This window comes from Nomascus leucogenys, chromosome 13, assembly GCF_006542625.1.
Source record: "Nomascus leucogenys isolate Asia chromosome 13, Asia_NLE_v1, whole genome shotgun sequence".
Taxonomy (NCBI): Eukaryota; Metazoa; Chordata; class Mammalia; order Primates; family Hylobatidae; genus Nomascus; species Nomascus leucogenys.
Genome location: NC_044393.1, coordinates 40169296 through 40188606, shown reverse-complemented (window position 1 = coordinate 40188606; position 19311 = coordinate 40169296). Strand labels below are relative to the sequence as shown.

The following is a 19311-nucleotide window of genomic DNA, read 5'->3' as shown; positions in this document are numbered from 1 at the left end:
GAGATCTCTGTCCTGTGAAACATAACAGCTGAATCTTGATGGAGTTTCTGTAAGGGATAACAGAGGCACACAATGAGTCACCTGATTAAGAGCATGTTAGTAATTCACGTTAGAACGAATCCCTTTTATGTTTACAGCAAAAGCATATCACATATTTAAACCTAATAAGAAGACTCTATTTCACACCTCACCATGTCAAATTACCAGATAAGACACAGGAAATGACACTTGGAGACAGAAAATCAACAGCTAAGTCAAAATTAAGACTTCATTGCTGAAAACTGTGAAAAACAATTGGCCACCTTCTTTATATTTGTGAAAATTAAGCACTGAAAGCAAAGCTCTCTGTTCTCAATTTAAAAAGGGAAGTCTACCTATAAGCCCAGCACATTTAAATAGTTTGTATGACAGAATGATTAGGTATTATCTTATTTTCTTTGTATAATTGACATACAAGGCACACCATTTGTTACTAAAAGCATTTCTAATGACCACTAATTTTCTTTCCTATAGAGTCACACAAAAATGAGTTGTTTATCTGACACAATGTGGGTCACACCAATTAGACAGAAGCCAATCTTTGCCTCTGTCCTACTGGTGCTGCCTCCAGGAGCCAGCCTGGAGAAGCAGGGACACTCCTGACTCTCTTCCCCCAACACGGGGCCTGGCCACCACTCAGGGGAGAGGATGGCACAGGAGTCCAAAGCCAGCCAGTGCACACAGATGGTCCCGATGTTACCACAGCTATCAGTTCTCTGAATTTTTGTATCATTACATATTTATCTCATTTTTTTTCTTTTATATCTATTTAAAATATTGTCTCTGTGAAGTTATTACAAACATCTTTGGAGACACAATCTCTTGTTACTCTCACAAATACCCAGGAAAGAAAGGAACAGATGTCAGCCCCATTTCGTAGGCTGGGAAACAGGAGGGAAGTGTAATACCAACTTATGCCAGAGGGAGTCAACATCAAGAGCAGATGGCCTAAGGCCACCTTCTCCCTGCCTGAAGACAGCTGCCTGAGAGAGGTCCCATGGCTTCCCTCCTGAGCTAGTCAGATGGACTGCTTGGCCTTAAAACATCATCCTCACCAAAGACAATCCTTACATCAACACCTGATGGAATTAAATTTCAGTACTGTTAATTAAAGTAGAGAAGAAACTCCCAGGCCACACCATCAAAAAAGGTTAATCAGCAGAAATCGATTTATCATTATTTATTATCAAAATCATGACCAGTGTGTAGACATACTTGTGAAAATATACAGCAACTTGGAGCTTATAACACAGGAGCAAAGATGACATTAACACGTGCACTGTTCACATCTTGGGGTCTAGAGGTCAAGAACGAAGGTCACAGACATTACTAAACGGACCCCTGCAGTAGGTACCGAATTGCAGAATCATCCAATTCCAGCATGGTCAGTGCGGAGATATTCACAGAAAGAACCTAGCCAAGTCCTCTCTGAGCTGCTGGAGTCAACACGCTTTTCATACACACTATGGAGAGCCCACGTCCCACACAACCCTTGAGAACACAGTTCCATGTCTTGGCTTACACGGCTCTCACCGCTGGCCTCAACACCCTCGGGCCATGCTCCCTCTGCTCTTCCATCCCCATCCCAACAAAGGTATGACCACATATTATACAATAGTAAAGAAGGACTTTGAGGCCACAGGACAGGGCTGCAGCAGCAAGCTCTCTGAGTAGTGCATTACTGCTGCACCCGCCTGAGCCTGTTCCAAGTGCAAGGAGCTTCCCAAGTCCTAGAGAATGATTGTACTTAGAAAGCTTTGTTTTGTTTTTTTTAAGAGAAAATGGCTTTACATGAATTTATGTTCCTCATGGCAGATATGTTATGCTTCCCTCTAAACAGAAAGATGAGCCCAGGTGGGGCCCGGGCATCCTCGAGGGATGAAGCAGCCATGCCCACCACCCCTCAGGGACTGACAGGTGCATGTGGACACTTGAACCACGACTGTGTCCACAGCTCCTCCTGGACCAGGCCTGGTGCCTGAGTGTGAAGACTCCTGGCCTGAGTGGCAGGAGCAGCTATCCGGGAGGGCTAAACAGCCTGGAGGCTGAGTCTGCAGAGGAAGGGTGACCTGAAAGAGCCCAGGTACAGGTGCCCATCGTGCTCGTGCACCTCGCTGATGTAGGTGGCCACCAGCCCGTCGGGATCATGCAGGCTTCTCCGGAAGGCACCGCTGTCGCTGAGTTCTAGGACGAGGCTGTACCGTGGCACAAACTTCATCACCGTCTCTTGACTAAAGAGCTAGAGGGAAGCACAGTGCAGGGAGAGTTCACCAGCTGGCCAAGAATGCTGTGTGCAGATCAATCGCGCCACCCCCACCATCCAGGAACGGTCTGACTCCTTCCCATGACAGGGCAGCCCCACAGGGCAGTGCCCCACAGGACAGCTAACCCAGCTCCCACTCCCAGCCCAGGGGCCCCAAAGCAGGCCCCACCCCACCCCTGTCCCTGTGAAGATCAGGCCAAAGAGGCTCCCCAGCACAAGGACAGCAACGTCCCGGCTGAACCCAGAGAGACACATCACATCCGAGGCGGTCACAGCACTGGAGCCAAGGCTCAGAATGACCTCCACTCACCAGATCACAACCGGCACAGCTTCCCTGGAATACACAAGTCTTCTGTTTAGATTTAAAACATTTCAAATAGGCAAGGTGCAAATGATGGAGATTTGACAGCAGCTCACGTTCAAAAAAAGCGAGCAGGTCCACAGACCACACAACATGGCTTCCAAAACAGAAAGCAAAATTCCACTGCTTTCCTCAAAGCATGGCGTGCAGATCCTGAGGGACGCCTCCAGGGATGGAGGCAAAAGAGCCCTGGACTCTGTGGTCACACGGGACTGTTGAAGAGTTTTAAGCAGAGAACAGATGGCAAGAGGCGTGATTTCTGGCAGAGCAGAAGGACACCTGGTCGGAAATTATGACAAGGCACTCCACTGCCTAAGACCAAGGAATGGAAATTAACAGACAGATTTCTAGCTTTTAATACAAGGGAAAATACCCAAGCAAGTGTCCAACGAATAATGTCTCCCAGTCACTGGAAATGTTGAAGCAGACAGACAAGCTGACTAGACTCTAGGTTCAACAGCGATAGATCAACTGCATTACAGCTCAAAAAATTGCCAAGGTTTCCCACTACCCACGAAATGCCACTTCCTGCTGTTCGGCCGTGGATCCTTCCCACTCTCCTCTCTTCTCTCTTCTCCCTAAGAGATCTCATCCTCTCTCACTATTTCAACTAGTCACTTTCCCAGAAAGCTCTCAAATCACCATCTCCATTTCCAACACCAGTGCTAAGTCTCTCATTGTCTGGGACCCAGGTCTGCCTGGACTTTCTAACAGCACTTCAAATTCAACAGCCTCCCCAGTCTGGAGACAAGGCCAGGACCCCAGCCCTCCCTTGATCCCGGTCTCTCTGTGCCCTACAAGCCCAGCTGCCAATCTTGCCATCTGTTGTGTGTGTCCCTGGCCTGGGCCCTGCCCTGCCGCCTCTCCCCAGTCACTGAGACAGCTTCCACACAGGCTCCCACAGCCAGCTGAGCCCTGCTGCAAGCTGTTCTCCTTGCAGTAGCTGCAGTTCTCTTTAAAAACATTCTTTGTACTAAATCACTCCCCTCCTAAACAACTCCATCAGGAGCATGGGGCTGAGCAGGGTACATGTGTGCAGGGGATGGCAGACCATGGTGACTCAGACCAGCCCACTCCACGTGGGTGAGGAGGTGTCCCTGCAGGGGGGTGGCCTGGCATGGGCTCAGGGCCCACACGGGGTGAGGAGGTGTCCCCACAGTGAGGCCCAGATCAGGCTGTGAGAGCCCATGAAGCTGAAGAGGTGTACACCCAGGGACAGCCCGGTGCAGGGATCACAGCCCTTGATGCAAAAGGCAGCCTCCAGCACACGGTCAGGGAGAAAGGGGACAGCCCAGCATGGGGTGCTACACCCCTGGTTGGGGCCATGTGACAGGGCGCAGCAGCCATAGATTGGTCACATGCACAGAAAATGGTTGAACAGGTAAACCTAGGGAGGACAACGGGATCCAGGTTTCTCACTGTTAGAGAGGTACAAATAGGGGGAGAAATAAGGGGAGAAAACTTGGATCAGTCCTGTGGTGTTGTCATGGTTTTCAATTTACAGATGACAGATGCAGGCATAAGTGTGAGTGGCGTGTGTGTGATGTCTACGCATGCAGGTATATGTGAGTATGCATCATGTGCCTATATTCCCAGCGTTGTCCCCTGGGGACCTGGGAGCAGCAACACCCAAGGCAGTGAGTACACTCAGCACCCAGATCTCCTCCACAGAGAACCAGGGCTCCTGGAAGAAATGGCCGATTGCAGAGCTGGAGCAGGGACAATACGAGAGGAAACTGGAACGACTGATATGCTGGAAAGTGAGGAGCTAGCCCAAGACAACAGGACATGCCCAAAGGCCCAGAAGCCACACTGAAGGGGCTCCTCCTGGCCACAGATGGGTAATTTGAGCATCAAAATCAATGATGACTGTAACATAATCACCATTAAGAACATGGGAAACCATAAGATGGCACTGGTGATTACTTACAGAAACCACCTCTCTGCGAGCAACTCAGTAATTAGACATGAAAGAACCATGTCCAGGTGGAGACACCTGGCATTCCCTGCCTGAATCAGGTGGCTGAAGTTGCCACTCCCCCAACAGAGCAAACTGGTATCACGCCCTCGTGACAGCTGCGCCAAGATGAGCACAGCTTTCACTGCTGCGTCACTGCTGCCAACGATGCGAGACCAGAATCTAAACATGAACAACAAACCCTACTGGAGGGACATTCTGGGACACAGCTGACCTGTACGCTTTCAAAGGATCAAGGCCAAAAATTCAAAATAAGACAGGAGCTGAATATCCCCCAGACTGAAGGAGATTAAACAGAGCTGACAACTAAACACCACTCCTGATCCTGGGTTGAATCGTTTGTTATAAAGGACAACACCGGGACAACTGGCAAACTGAATGGGGCCTGCAGACCGGACAGTCAGAGGGGAGCTGTGGGCATCTCTTGGTTTCAATTGGTGGTAATCAAGGAGAACATGCCAAACACACGCTCGGGCATCTGCAGTGAGTGACAGGGCATTAGGCCAGCAGCTAACTCGAAAACAGTGCTGGGAAAAAAATTCCTTGTACCCTCCCTCTTTCCACAGCTTTGATACTGACTCGAAATTAAAAAAAAAAAAATCAGACCAGGCATGGTGGCTCATGCTTGTAATCCCAGCACTCTGGGAGGCTGAGGCAGGTGGATTACTTGAGATCAGGCGTTCGAGACCAGCCTGGCCAACATGGTGAACACTCGTCTCTACTAAAAATACAAAAAATTAGCCGAGCGTGGTGGTGGGCGCCTGTAGTCCCAGCTACTCAGGAGGCTGAGGCAGGAGAATCGCTTGAGCCCAGGAGGCAGAGGTTGCAGTAGGCCGAGATCGTGCCACTGCACTCCAGCCTGGGTGACAGAGCAAGATTGTCTCAAAAACAAAAAACAAAAAAATCTTCAATGACTTGGATTATATTTTGAATACAACTGAACCTTCTTTCCAAGTCCATGGGGCCGTGGTCCTCCCCGTCACCCCTCCTCACCCAGCTGCAGGAAGACTCTGTGTTCCCTCATGCCTGCAGCCCCCTCCCTAACTGTGCCCTCAATCAACGGTACGTCCTCCTGCCTACATGTGCCAGGCACTGTTTCAAGTGTGGAGGATGACAAATGAACTAAACAGAAAAACACCTGCTCTGATGGTATGCACATTCTATTCAGAGGAACAGACACAAACAACCACCACTCATACTACCCTACGCTAAGGGCACTATGTGCAGATTCTCACTAAATGTTCCCAGCACCTGATGAGGCACTATTATTCTTTCCACTTTACAGACACAGCACCTGAGGCAGAGAGTCCAAGTCCCCGGCCCAGGGTCCCACAGCTGGTCTGGCAGCCTCCAAAACCCCTGTGCTAGCCCACCTGCCATTCTGCCTCCCCCTAGGTCCCAGCAGGAACAGATGCTGTCTCTGGAGCCAATAAGGCAAAGAGAAGCACAGATTTCTCAACAGATTAGGACTTCCCACACGGTGACCCACAGAACTCACATCACTGAAGCCGTGAGCCAGTCTAACTGAGAATGTGCACGCAGCCCCCAGGAGGGGTCCAGACACACAGCCCAGCAGCAGGACTCAGCAACTGCTGCCTGTCAGCCCCAGGATCATAAGCTAGTATTTCCATATCTGTTCAAATACTCAGTATCAATTTCAAATACCTATTCAGCCTGTGACATGGAGCTTGCTGGAAAAGCAGATCTCTGTATTACACAAGTGCCCACGTCAGCAAGTGACCCCTCCACAGTGTAAACGTGCTGAGTTATGATGTGGGGTACTTCATGGAAGCCACTGGGAAAATGGCAAGATTTAAAGGCTGTGTTGAAGGGGCTGTTGTGTTGAAGGGGCTATGGCTGGCCATTGGTGGGGGTGGGTGACTTTTTTTTAAAAGGGAAAGATTTGGGTGTGGTAAGAGGTCAAAGGGCAGAACTGCATAGAGAAGGGTGCCTGGCAGTGAGGCTGCAAGAAGGCAGCAGGGAGCAGGCGGGACGGCAGCTGTGGTGACTGGGTTACAGGGGTGGCCACACCTGCAGGGAGGGGAGGAAGGGGCATCTGCCAACTCTTTCCCTGAGGAGGCAGAGAGGAGGGTGGAGAGCAGAGAAGGTCTGGCACAGCCATGGCAGATGGAGGAGCGAGACTGACAGGCATGCGGATGCCCAGAGCCACGATGGTGAGGGTGGCAATCAAAACACCCAGAAACAGGGAACCAGAGACCGACAGGCAGGCAGATGCCCAAAGCCGCAATGGTGAGGGTGACAATAAAAACACCCAGAAAAGGGGAAACCATAAGAACCAAAGGGTCCAAATGTTTAAATCTGCATTTCAGATGAAGAATGAAATGTGTTTCTAAGTGTCATTCAGAGCCAAATACTACAAGCAGAACTAGATTTTTAAGCCATAAGGGTTAAAAAATATGATTCAATTCATTTCCATTTTCTTTCTTGGAGTAACAGTTTTTATAGTTACCTTAAAAATCATCCTTTTAATCCAGGGTCTCTCAGATAAGAAATCCAGCATGGAAAACCCAGGGTTAGGGCGGATGGTCGACATGCCAACCCAGTACCCCCCAGAGCTGCTGGGCCGGATGTTGTCTGGAAATCCAGGCATGTTCTCCACAAACAGATCAGCCCCGCCCTTCATTAGGCCAGAAACGTAGACTCTGAAAAATTCACCCAAGCAGACAGTGAACCATAGCCCCTCAATTTAAGAAAAAAATTTAAGCCAAGCACCAAACTGGTCTTGGTCCAAACATATATATGGGAAGTGCTCTAACTATGTCCATCATGAACAAAGGCACAGCTGCTGAGAAGAAACCTTTGTGCACAGGGCCCAGCATGAACACAGGGGAAGCAGGTCGGGGGAGGACCAAGGCCCTGCCAGCAGGGGAATGGGGCCTGGACTGCACCAGTCGGCCTTAAGACACTCTCCCAGACTGCGACTCGCAAAGGGAGAAAGAAAGCACACCCTTGAATTTTCTTTAACATGCCATGCAGAAGGTGCGCTGCTGCCTCTGATTTCCGTCGATCCCATTTCCATGCCCACCCCACCCCGGCCATGATGCGCTCTGGCCAGCAACTGACGGCTCAGCTAATCCCAAACACACCTTCGTATCCTGGCCATCGTTGTTTCTGCCACCAAGACAAAGTCTTCTGCAGGAGACAGCTGGACTCCATTCGGGAACCGCAGCTGGTCCAATAAAACTTTTACTTCCCTGGTCACAGTATCGTACTCCAGCAGGCTGTGGAACACCAAAAGCAGAGGGTTATGGGGGAGAATCCCTGGCTCCCACTCTGGGCCTTCAGGGTATGGGCCTGCCGAAGGTGACTCCGCCTCACCCGGAGCAACAGGCCCTGGGTCCCCTGCTCAAACTTGATTCGAGGCTGGCCCCTGGGGGCCCTTCCCCATCCAGAGCAGATCCAGTGTCCCCTCCAGAGAACCCCAAGGTCAATTCTCTTGCTCACCTGGGAGCCGGACAGGAGTCCCCCTCAGAGAGGCAACCCAAAGCCCAGGCCTGCCTCCGGGTTCTCTCCCGACTGCCTAGACTTGTACCCTCAGACGGACTGGCCTGTTTTATTTCCTCAGAGAAAACGAAAGCATCTTGTTCCATTTTGTGACATCCTTTACCTGCCTCCAGAAGCCACTAAGGTCCTGTCCTAGAAGTGGAAATATGATGCTGGAAATACTCCCTTGGTCCCTAGAAGTAACAGGCTCTGCTGAAGCAGCTGGCCTGGCTGGTGAACCCAACAAATGGGAAACCTGGAGCAAGGCCTCACCGCCCATCATCTGTGCCCTCCATCACCAGAAGCAGGTAGTCTCGTCTTTGCCATTTGCTGCTAGAATCGGTGAAATAAATCTTCCTCCCATCCTGAGTGACCGTAAGATCATTCACAAAGGACATTTTCTTCCCCTCAATGGGTGTCTCGGAGGACAGCAGCAGTTTCACTTCACCTGAAGTTTAAAAGGAGATAAAAAGATTGACTTGAACTAGGAACTTCTCAATAATTTCAAAATATTAACCAGCCTAACTGATTTAAAAAGAAAAACTGAAACTTCTCCATGTCATTTGTCAGAAGATTTATTCCTTCTTATAGTAAAAACGATATTAGGTGTTAAATGATTGTTTTTAGACTAACTTCATTAAAGGCAGAACCTTTTCTACAAGGATGAGGAATTCTTTCTTTTACTAAGGCCAACTGACTTGATAACATCTATTGCAAGTGTTAGGCAGGCTTTAGTTCTATTTGTTAGTTCTATTTGAGAGAAATATGACATTCTACTCAACTGCTTTTAGAAAAAAAAAGCAGTAGTAAGTTTTGAAAAGTAATAGAAAGAACATGGATTGAGTGCTAAGCACTCTCGAGGTGTGATCGCCTTTAAACCTTCACAACAATCCCACGGGCAGGGCTACTATGACCCCGATTTGATGAGGAAGCTGGGCACCAAGGGACCTGCAGTCGCAGCTGGTGGCCAGCAGAGTGGAACGCCCCCAAGCAGCTGGGCTGCAAGGCCTATGTTCGGGCCCCCATGCACTGCATAAGACAACGGACTCCTCCCCAGCAGGAACCTCCACTGAGACACACAGCACGTATTACAGCCTGGTCAAGGGGACTCATGGGCAGTCAGGGGAGAGAAGAGGAGGAACTACAGGAGAAAATAGAAAGGAAGAGACAAAGGGGAGGGCCACAGAGAAGAAAAAGAGAGAAAACAAATAGACAAGATGCAGAGAGACACACAGAAAAATAAAGACAGAAAGAGGTCTAACTTCCTCAAAATAAGTCCTTTTGAGACCCTGTGGCTAAAATATAAATACTAGGAGGAAATTAGGGTAAGGGCCAAATGGAATCATGGGTAGGGAGTTTTCTGGTGTTTAAAACTAGCTGACTTTTGCAGGCAATGTTTTCAGTACTGTTCAGTGAATAAGAAATACCAGAGTCTTTAGTAGACTGTTGTTAACAAATCTTATTAAGTCTACACATACATATATTGTTTAAAAGATCTAAAATCTTCATAGAAGAAAACAAGATATTGTCACATACGTTTCCAGGGGTTTACTTCAAATAGTCCCTTGTATGCATCAGCCACAAAGAGAGTCCCATTGGGCCCTGCACGGATACCCAGGGGTCTCCCACACACAGGCTCATCATCTCGGGTTTCTAGAAAAACAAACAGATGGGGATTGGTAGCTGGTCCCAAATTCTACCTGTGCTGTCCTCAGTATCCAAGCATCTCATCCATCCCTTCCCATACATCATGCTGTACAGAACAAGACAAGACCATGGCATTAGAGCTACAACTGCCCTGTAGGTGCTCACTGCAGGTGCTTATTGCAAGGTGTTCATTGTGGGGTGCTCACTGCAGGTGCTTACTGCAGGGTGTTCATGTGGAGTGCTCACTGCAGGTGCTTATTGTGGGGTGCTTACTGTAGGTGCTTACTGCAGGGTGTTCACTGTGGGGTGTTCACTGCAGGTGCTTATTGCAGGGTGTTCACTGCAGGGTGTTCACTGTGAGGTGCTCACTGCAGGTGTTTATTGCAGGGTGTTCACTGTGGGGTACTCACTGCAGGTGCTTATTGCAGAGTGCTCACTGCAGGTGCTTACTGCAGAGTGCTCACTGCAGGTGCTTACTGCAGGGTTTTCACTGTGGGGTGCTCGCTACAGGTGCTTACTGCAGGGTGTTCACGTGGAGTGCTCACTGCAGGTGCTTATTGCAGGTGTTCACTGTGGGGTGCTCACTGCAGGTGCTTATTGCAAGGTGTTCACTGTGGGGTGCTCACTGCAGGTGCTTACTGCAGGGTGTTCAAGTGGAGTGCTCACTGCAGGTGCTTATTGCAGGGTGTTATTGCAGGGTGTTCACTGTGGGGTGCTCACTGCAGGTGCTTATTGCAGGGTGTTCACTGTGGGGTGCTCACTACAGGTGCTTACTGCAGGGTGCTCACTACAGGTGCTTTTGCAAGGCATTAACTGTGGGGTGCTCATTGCAAGTACCACTGCAGGTGTTCACCATAGGTGCTCACTGTAGGTGCTTATTGCAGGGTGTTCACTGTGGGATGCTCACTGCAGCTGCTTACTATAGGGTGCTCACCATGGGTGCTCACTCCAGGTGCTATTGTAGGTGCTCAGCATGGGTGCTCACTGCAAATGCTTATTGCAGGGTGTTCACTGTGGGATGCTCACTGCAGGGTGCTTACTGCCAAAATGGCACGGAAAAAGGCAGATTAAAGAACTGATGTAGAGTATAATTCCATCATACATGTGGGTGTGGATGCCCATGAACAAAAGGATTTCTGAAAAGTCAGCCACTAAAATGTTCAAAACAATTACATCTGAAAAGACTCAGGTGATTTTTATTTTCTCCTTTGTACTTTTGTGTTGTTTGTGTTTACTAAAATGCATCACTTTAATAAAAACATTCCAGCTATTAAAAAATAGTAACTATTAAGTCTATAGACTATCAGTTTTAAACAGTGGGTCTTCTACTCTAGTTTTCCAAAATTTGAATGACTTAAGGATATTCTCACTTACAGGGCTGAAATTCCTGAGACCAAAGCAGAATAACACTTACACATCCGAGTAATGACAAGGCCACCTGCTTTTCCACAGCAGCACTGTGATAACACCTATCAGCCTCTGACGTACCACAAAGGTAAACAGGGACCCCAGTAAAATGGTAAGGGGGGAGGCCCACACAGTACCAAGCAGGGGCCATGGCCACTGCCCAGCTGCAAAATGGGGACTGCAGGTGACCATCAGGCACCGTGAGGCCCAAGGACCACCAGGCAAATGAAGAGCTTGTGGTGACGTCATGTTCCATCTACTAGATGGTCGGAGGTTCTTTTTCTCCCACAGGCATTCTAGGGAAAAGCAGTTCCACACAGCCATCCGACATCTTTCTGAAAGACTGGAAGAGACACGTCGAGGGATTATCACCAACTTACTGCAAGGGCCCGAACCAAACCGGGCAATGGTCTCTATTTCACCATTTTCAAGTTTTACGACCCGGCCATCTGCTGTCCCAGTAAACATCACGTCTATTTAAAAACACAAAAAGGAGGAAGAGCAATGTTAGCCTAAGAAATGTGACTAAGCCACATTCTCCTGCAAGAGGACTTGTTTGTGTGTTCCCCCTGCCCCTCTAGAGGAAATGCCAATTCTCAAGATGAAAGAGAAGCAATTTCTGGGAATATAAAAAATCCTTAAAACTTACAGCGATAAAACTGCGGGGGCCTAGGGAAGCAGCCTGTGGGCGTGAACCTGACTCAAGAGCAAGGGTGTAGCAGATACCAGTCAGTGATGAGAACTGTGAGGATTTTCTCCAGTCCTGAAGCACTCAAGCTGGCACTCAGCACTTAGGGGCATGAGTTCATATTCACCTCACATCAATGTCTGCTGCTGATATTGATTATATCCAACTAAAGGAGAACTGCCAGAAATCCTTCAAGAGAAAATTACAGCACATTAAGCGCTTACTTCAGCAGCACATATACTAAAATTAGAACGATACAGAGAAGACTAGCATGCCCCTTGAGCAATGATGATACACAAATTCATGAAACATTCCTTAGTTTTCAAATGTATATTGCAAACTCAAGGGTAACCACCACTACAAAAAGTAAAAAAAGAAGTATAACTGATATGCTAAGAAAGGAGAGAAAATGGAATCATATAAAATACTCAGTTTAAAACTACAAAAGACAAAAAGAGTAGAATGCAAAAATAGAAACAAAGAATAAGGGCAAAGAATAGAAAACAGTAACAAATACGGTAGATATTAATCCAATATATCAATAATCACTTTAAACATAAATGGTCTAAATATACCAACTGAAAGAGAGACATTGCCAGAATTATTCAAAAAACAAAACCCAACTCTATGTTGTATACAAGAAACCCACTTTAAATATAAAGACATATATAGATTAAAAGTAAAGGGATGAAGAAAGCACGTCATGTTAACACTAACCAAAAGCAAGCCAGAGTAGCTGTATTAAATTCAGACAGAGAAGACTTCAGACCAAGGAAAGTTATCAGGGATAAAGAGGAGCATCACACAATGACAAAAGGGTCAATTCCTCAAAAAGACATAAGAACCTTTAATGTGTATATGCTTCACAATACAGCACCAATATGTGAGACAAAAACTGATGAAACTGCAAGGAAAAACAGAATCCACTATCACAGTTAGAGACTTCAACAATCTAAACAAGAATAATCACATGATCATATCAACAGATACAGAAAAAAACATCTAGTAACATCCAACACCTATTCATGATTAAAAACTCTCAGCAAGCTGGGAGTAGAGGGAAACTTTCTTAACTTGATCAAGAACATCTATAAAAAATCTACATATAACATCATACTTATAGATGACAAACTAGAAGCTTTCCTGCTAAGATCAAGAACAAGGCAAAGATACCCCTATCACCACTCCTTTTCAATATCATACTGGAAGACCTAGCTAATGCAGTAAGACATGAAAAGGAAACAAAAGGTGTACAGATTGAGAAGAAAGAAATAAAACTCTCTTTGTTTGCAAGTGACATAATTGTCTAGGTAGAAAATCTGAAAGAATCAACAACAACAAAAAACCCTCCTGGAACTAAGCAATTACAGCAAGGTTGCAGGATACTGCACGATATTGACTCACCTTCCTTTATACTAACAATGAACAAATGGAATTTGGAATTGAAAACACAACACCATGTACATTAGCATCCAAAAGACTGGCATACTTAGGTATAAATATAATATAATATGCACAAAGTCTATACGAGGAAAACTACAAAATTCTGATGAAAGAAATCAAAGAACTAAATAAATGGAGAGATATTCCACGTTCATGGATAGGAAGACTCAATATTGTCAAGATGTCAGTTTTTCCCAACCTTAATCTATAGATTCAATGCAATCCCAATCAAAATCCTAGCAAGTTATTTTGTAGATACAGACAAATTAATCCTAAAGTTCATATGGACAGGGCAAAGACTGAAAATATCCAACACAATATTGAAGGAAAAGAATAAAGTCAGAGGACTGAAACTACTCAACTTCAAGATTCTCTATAAAGCTACAGTAGGCCGGGCGCGGTGGCTCACGCTTGTAATCCCAGCACTTTGGGAGGCCGAGGCGGGTGGATCACGAGATCAGGAGATCGAAACCACGGTGAAACCCCGTCTCTACTAAAAATACAAAAAATTAGCCGGGCGTGGTGGTGGACGCCTGTAATCCCAGCTACTCGGAGAGGCTGAGGCAGGAGAATGGCGTGAACCCGGGAGGCGGAGCTTGCAGTGAGCCGAGATTGTGCCACTGCACTCCAGCCTGGGCGACAGAGCGAGACTCTGTCTCAAAAAAAAAAAAAAAAAAAAAAAGCTACAGTAATCAAGACAATGTGGTATTAGCAAAAGAATAGAAAAATAAATCAATGGAACAGATAAAATTTTCAGCCCAGAGACAGACCCACATAAATACAATCAACTGATCTTTTGACAAAGGAGTAAAGGCTATACCTAATGGAGAAAAGACAGTGTTTTCCACAAATGGTACTGAAACAAATTTGTTTGCATCTACATGCAAACAAATAAATCTAGACACAGACATTATACCCTTCACAAAAATGGAATTCAAAATGGATCACAGACCTAAATGTAAAATACAAAACAAATTCCTAGAAGATAACATAGGAGAAAATCTAGGTGACCTTGGGTATGATGATGAATTTTTAGATATAACACCAAGGTGAGATACATGAAGAAATAATTAATAAGCGAAACTTCATTAAAATGAAAAACTCTTGCTCTACAGAAGATACTGTCAAAAGAATGAGACGCCAGACTGGGAGAAAATATTTGCAAATGACATGTCTGATAAAGAACTATTATCCAAAATACACAAACAACTCTTAAAATTCAACAATAAGAAAATGAGCAACCCAATTACAAAAATGGGCAAAAGGCCTGAACAGACACATCACCAAAGAAGATATACAGATGGCAGGTAGGCATATGAAGATATTCCACATCAAATGTCATCAGAGAAATGCAAACTAAAACAATGATATACCACTACACACCTATTAAAAGGGCCAAAATCCAAAACACTGACACCACCAAATGCTGACGAGGACATGGAGCATCAGGAACTCTGACTAATTGTTAATGGGAAGGCAAATGGTACAGCCACTTTGGAAACGCTTAGTAGTTTCTTACAAAACTTAACTCTTACCATACAATCCAGCAATTATGCTTTTCAGTATTTACCCAAATGAGCTGAAAACTTAGATCCACACAAAAACCTGCCCACAGATGTTTATACCAGCCTTATTCATAACTGCCAAAACTTAGCAGCAACCAAGATGTACTTCAGTAGGTAACTAAACTGTGGCACATCCATATAATGGAATATTATTCAGTGCTAAAAAGAAATGAGCTATCAACCTATGGAAAGACATGGAGGAACTTTAAATAAATGCATACTACTAAGTGAAAGATGCCAATCTGGAAAGGCTACATACTGTGTGAGTCCAACTACATAACATTCTGGAAAAGGCAAAACTATGGAGATGGCAAAAAGATCAGTGGTTGCCATGGGTTAAAAGAAAAGGGTGGGATGAACAGGCAGAGCAGAGAGGATTTTCAGGGCAGTGAAAACACCCTGTATGATACCATAATGGTGGATACATGGCATTTGTCCAAACCCATAGAATGTATCAAACCAAGAGTGAACCCTACTGTAAACTACAGACTGAATACTACTGACGTATTGATGTGAGTACATCAGTTTTAACAAACGTACCTCTGTGGTGGGGGATGTTGATCATGTGGGAGTCTGTGCATGGCATGTGTGCAGAAAAAGTATTTGACGAAATGCAACACCCAATCATAATAAAAACTCTTTTTCAGAAGATCTCTGTACCTTCTGCTCAATTTTGCTGTGAACCTAAAACTGCTCTTAAAAATAAAGTCTACTTAAAAACAAATAAAATAAAGCCTGCTATAGTTGGTGATTACTCTCTCCCAGCACTCCCCAGAGCTAGTACCTCCTTCCACTGTCGGCAACCTGCCAGCCAGTCCCCAGGGCAGCTTCCAAATGAGGTGGCAGAGACAGCAGTGGCAGGTCCCTGCGGCTCACACCCACCAGAGAGGACCCCACTGTGCCTGGCCAAGAAATGTCACCAGTTCATCAAAGAGAAAAAGCTGGGACCTGGTGACAAAGTACAATGAGAAGTAACCCAGTGAAAAGGAAAAAGACACGAAAGTGCTCTCTTTGGGAGGTAAGATCATTGGTTTGCACTTCAACTGCTGTTAAGTTTCAGTTTAAAGAGCAACATTTGATTTTTCACCAAAAAAAAACTAAAGCTTATACAATTTACATAAATAAATGCCAATGTCTTTTTAAGAGAAATACAAAGTTCTATCATGATATTTACTCTTCTTGAAACAATTTTGACTTTGACAGCCAAGAAAACAAACCAACTGCAGAAATGGACTAGTCCTTGGGGCCTGTGTCAAATAACAGGGCCCGGGCAAGAGAAGCTGGTCAAACGTCACTAGAAGAGAGGCCACTGACCGGCCTTGAGAGCACAACAGAAGCACCCTGTGTGCACGTATCCACAGCCACCCACTGCCTGGAGAACAGAGTGTGTTTCAGAATAACAAGCAGCACTTCCAAGGAAGCTGCTCAGCAAGCCCACACCAGGTAAAGTTTTAAACTATCTGTGACTATCTGTGCCTTCCCAATACTAAACTTAATTCTCATTTTAACAAACAGAAATTGCCTTGTTCAAGGTTGCTAGAGATGCAAGTATTAGAACCAGACCCAATTCTAGTTCTGAGGCGTGGGCAAGTGTGATGCAGATGATTACCCTTAAGTGTACCCATCAAAGTGAGCTTTCAAACAGACAGACAAACACAATGGAAATATTGAGAACCATTTGTCTTCATTTCACAGTGAAATCTATACAAAGCAAATGGAACTAGGAAATACTGTGCTGTCAAATACCTATTTAACTTTGATAACCGAACTAAACATCAGTATCTGTATTTGGCCTTTTTCCTTTCACACTTTGAGCACAACAAAGTGTTCCATAGAGATGAATTCAAAATCACCCAGTGCTAAAATGGCATGCAACCTGGGCAGACAAGACCAGCAGGAAGAGCCACTAGGGCCTCCCACGTGATGTCTGAGGGCCAACTCCCACGTCCGCAGCTAAGAAGGATGTTCAGGGCCCCGGTCCAGGGGCAGCATGCCACTGCAGCTGCTCCTACAGAACCCGCCCCCTCAGACAACAGACAGCCTGGAAGGCCCCCCCAGCTCAGACTTACCCCCAATATGTGCTATGGACTCCGGTCCAATAAGTTGATTTTCAAACAGCCTTTCTGCCTGTCGCAACTTCGTATTTGGATGCAGAACGCCAAGCAAGAGCGGGGGTTCTTTGAAGCTGCAAAATAATGCAATTCCAGAGATTTGTCTATAAATACACATGTGAAGAAAATGTGTACTGAGCATCTACTCTCGGTTCTTTGATAAAGATGGCACTTTCCAACAACATCCTCAGTTGCCAGAAATACAAGGGTTAAGAAAAAACTGTTCTAGGATATCAGAAAACATCACGGTACAAAAGAAATATAAAAATATAAATGTGGTAGTGCAAGGCCTTCAGCAGTCCTGTCACCTGAGAGCATCCTGGGGCCTGTGCCCACCCACCTTCCAGCCTCCCCAGCTCCCCACCCCCATCGAATGCCTCAGGGCAACTGGACCTCCTCACCCCTGTGACTCACAGCCCTACAGCCACTGGAGTCCACCTAGGGTGGTGGGGGGCAAGTGCCCATGTTTCGCACCTGATGACCTGGCCTCGTACTTCACAGAGAAGATGGAAGGAGCAAGGGGAGACCTTCCTGGGACTGGAGCCACCATCCCATGGTCCAGCACAGGGTACTACACCTCCCGCTGACACTCTCAGGGCCCACCAGGCTCTCCCTGAAGCAGAGGCCTGAGCTGGGCCCTGGAGCCCTTCTACTCACAGACACCGCTCCAGAAACTCCAGCCTCTACTCGTCCTTCCCATCCACGTGCCAGTATGTCACGCCTCCCAACCCACCATCAAGTTCTGCTGAGGCCACTTTGAAAAGACACCATTGAACCCTTCTCCCCATGTCCTCCTTACCACCCTGGCTGGGGCCGCCATCCTCTCGCCCTTGCTCCCTCCCTTGACCCCTGTAGTCTACTCTAATCCAGCCACCATGCCGGATCATGACCTTCCTCTACTCAGAGCTCTACAATGGCCCCCTCTCACCTAGAGCCAAGTCCTGGCAGCAGCCTCTGAGGACCGCAACCTGGCCACAGCACCTTCTTGCCCCCTCTCTCCCTTGTGCCTTCTGCATCCCTCACACCAGCCCCTCCCTGCTGGGTCCTAACCACACCAGCATCTCCCTATCTGGGGCCTTCTCACCAGCTCTTTGCTCTACCTGTAACACCAACCATCCCCCACCCAGGGGGCCCACTCTGACCACCCAACTGAAGATCTGATACCTCCCCCCAACACAGGCCCCTACCCTACTCCATGCTCCTCATAGCACATACCAGCTTCTCATACAGTGTGTAATCTGCTTCTGTTATGTTTCTGGTCTGTCTGTCCCCACTAGAACATATGCTCCATGAGATCAGGGATTTCCTTCTGTGTTTTTCTCTACTGTATTCCCAGCACCTGGCACCCAACATGGTACACAGAAGGCTCCCAAAGAGCACTGCTGGAGGAAAGCAAAGTGGAGAGGAATATCTTCTAATTATCCCCTGCCCCCTGCCTCCAGCAAGGCAGAGAATTCAAGAACACCAAGGAGCCAAGCGTTGGGGAAAAGTTTATGACAACAGCAAAAACAGCTTCTTTAAAGCTCTCTTCACAGCAAAAGAGGAAGGAAGGGAAACCCCACCTGGGGCAAGTGGTGCCATGCTATGATGACAAGCAGAGCTGCCAGCTTTGCTCGGCCTCTCTCACCTCAACACGCCGGGCAGTGTGGGGTCACCATGGTCGAGAGGCCATGCTACCATGACAAGCAGAGTTACCAGCTTCACTCGGCCTTGGTCACCTCTACACGCTGGGCTGCATGCGGTCACCACGGTCAAGAGGCCATGCCACAATGATAAGCAGAGCTGCCAGCTTCACTCGGCCTCAGTCACCTCTACACACCAGGCAGCGTGGGGTCACCATGGTCAAGAGGATCAGGCCAGCAGATGGGCCAGGAACGGCCACTCAGCTGATGGACGGGTGTGTGGGAGTCTACCCAGGGTACTACATCACTCCCGTGAGAGCTTAGACCACACTTAGAAATCTCTAAAAAATCAGAGAACAGGCAGACCAGGAGTATGGAGGGACAAAGAGAAGGATGGTGGCTCTTCCATTCTGGACTATTACACAGCTGGTTTCAGTACTTGAAGACAAAGTCACCAGGAAGGCTGCAGGGCTTTGCCAAAAACCTGCCCTGCAAAGCCACTTTCCCTTCTTTTTGGAAAGATTAGAGGGCTGTCACAGACACAGCATATATGACATCCTGATTCCTATAGAATGTACAGAGTGGTTTTCAAGATCCCTATGACAATGTGGGGAGATGCGCACACAGTAACAGGGCATCTGTATGATCACGGATGGCTGGCACAGGTGAAGAAAGCCTGCACT

The 19311-nt window shown here is 46.9% G+C and overlaps 1 protein-coding gene and 1 non-coding gene across 3 annotated transcripts in view; one reads left to right on the top strand and one right to left on the bottom strand.

Annotated features, from left to right (window-relative positions):
• Positions 1-1185: 1185 nt before the first annotated feature.
• Positions 1186-19311, bottom strand: part of LOC100606871 (acyl-CoA synthetase short chain family member 1) — a 96874-nt gene continuing 78748 nt past the window's right edge. For both annotated transcript variants that reach the window (XM_030826753.1, XM_003278501.4), the window contains 7 exons: positions 16965-17080; positions 11580-11672; positions 9682-9798; positions 8419-8593; positions 7749-7883; positions 7112-7304; positions 1186-2278 (listed from right to left, as the gene is read on the bottom strand). In XM_030826753.1, the coding sequence (XP_030682613.1) occupies positions 2069-2278; positions 7112-7304; positions 7749-7883; positions 8419-8593; positions 9682-9798; positions 11580-11672; positions 16965-17080 (1039 nt within the window). In that variant the 3' untranslated portion in view covers positions 1186-2068. The remainder of the gene's footprint in view (positions 2279-7111; positions 7305-7748; positions 7884-8418; positions 8594-9681; positions 9799-11579; positions 11673-16964; positions 17081-19311) is intronic.
• LOC115838068 lies at positions 12104-12210 on the top strand. Its single transcript, XR_004033124.1, has one exon. It is a non-coding gene; the product is annotated as a U6 spliceosomal RNA (small nuclear RNA).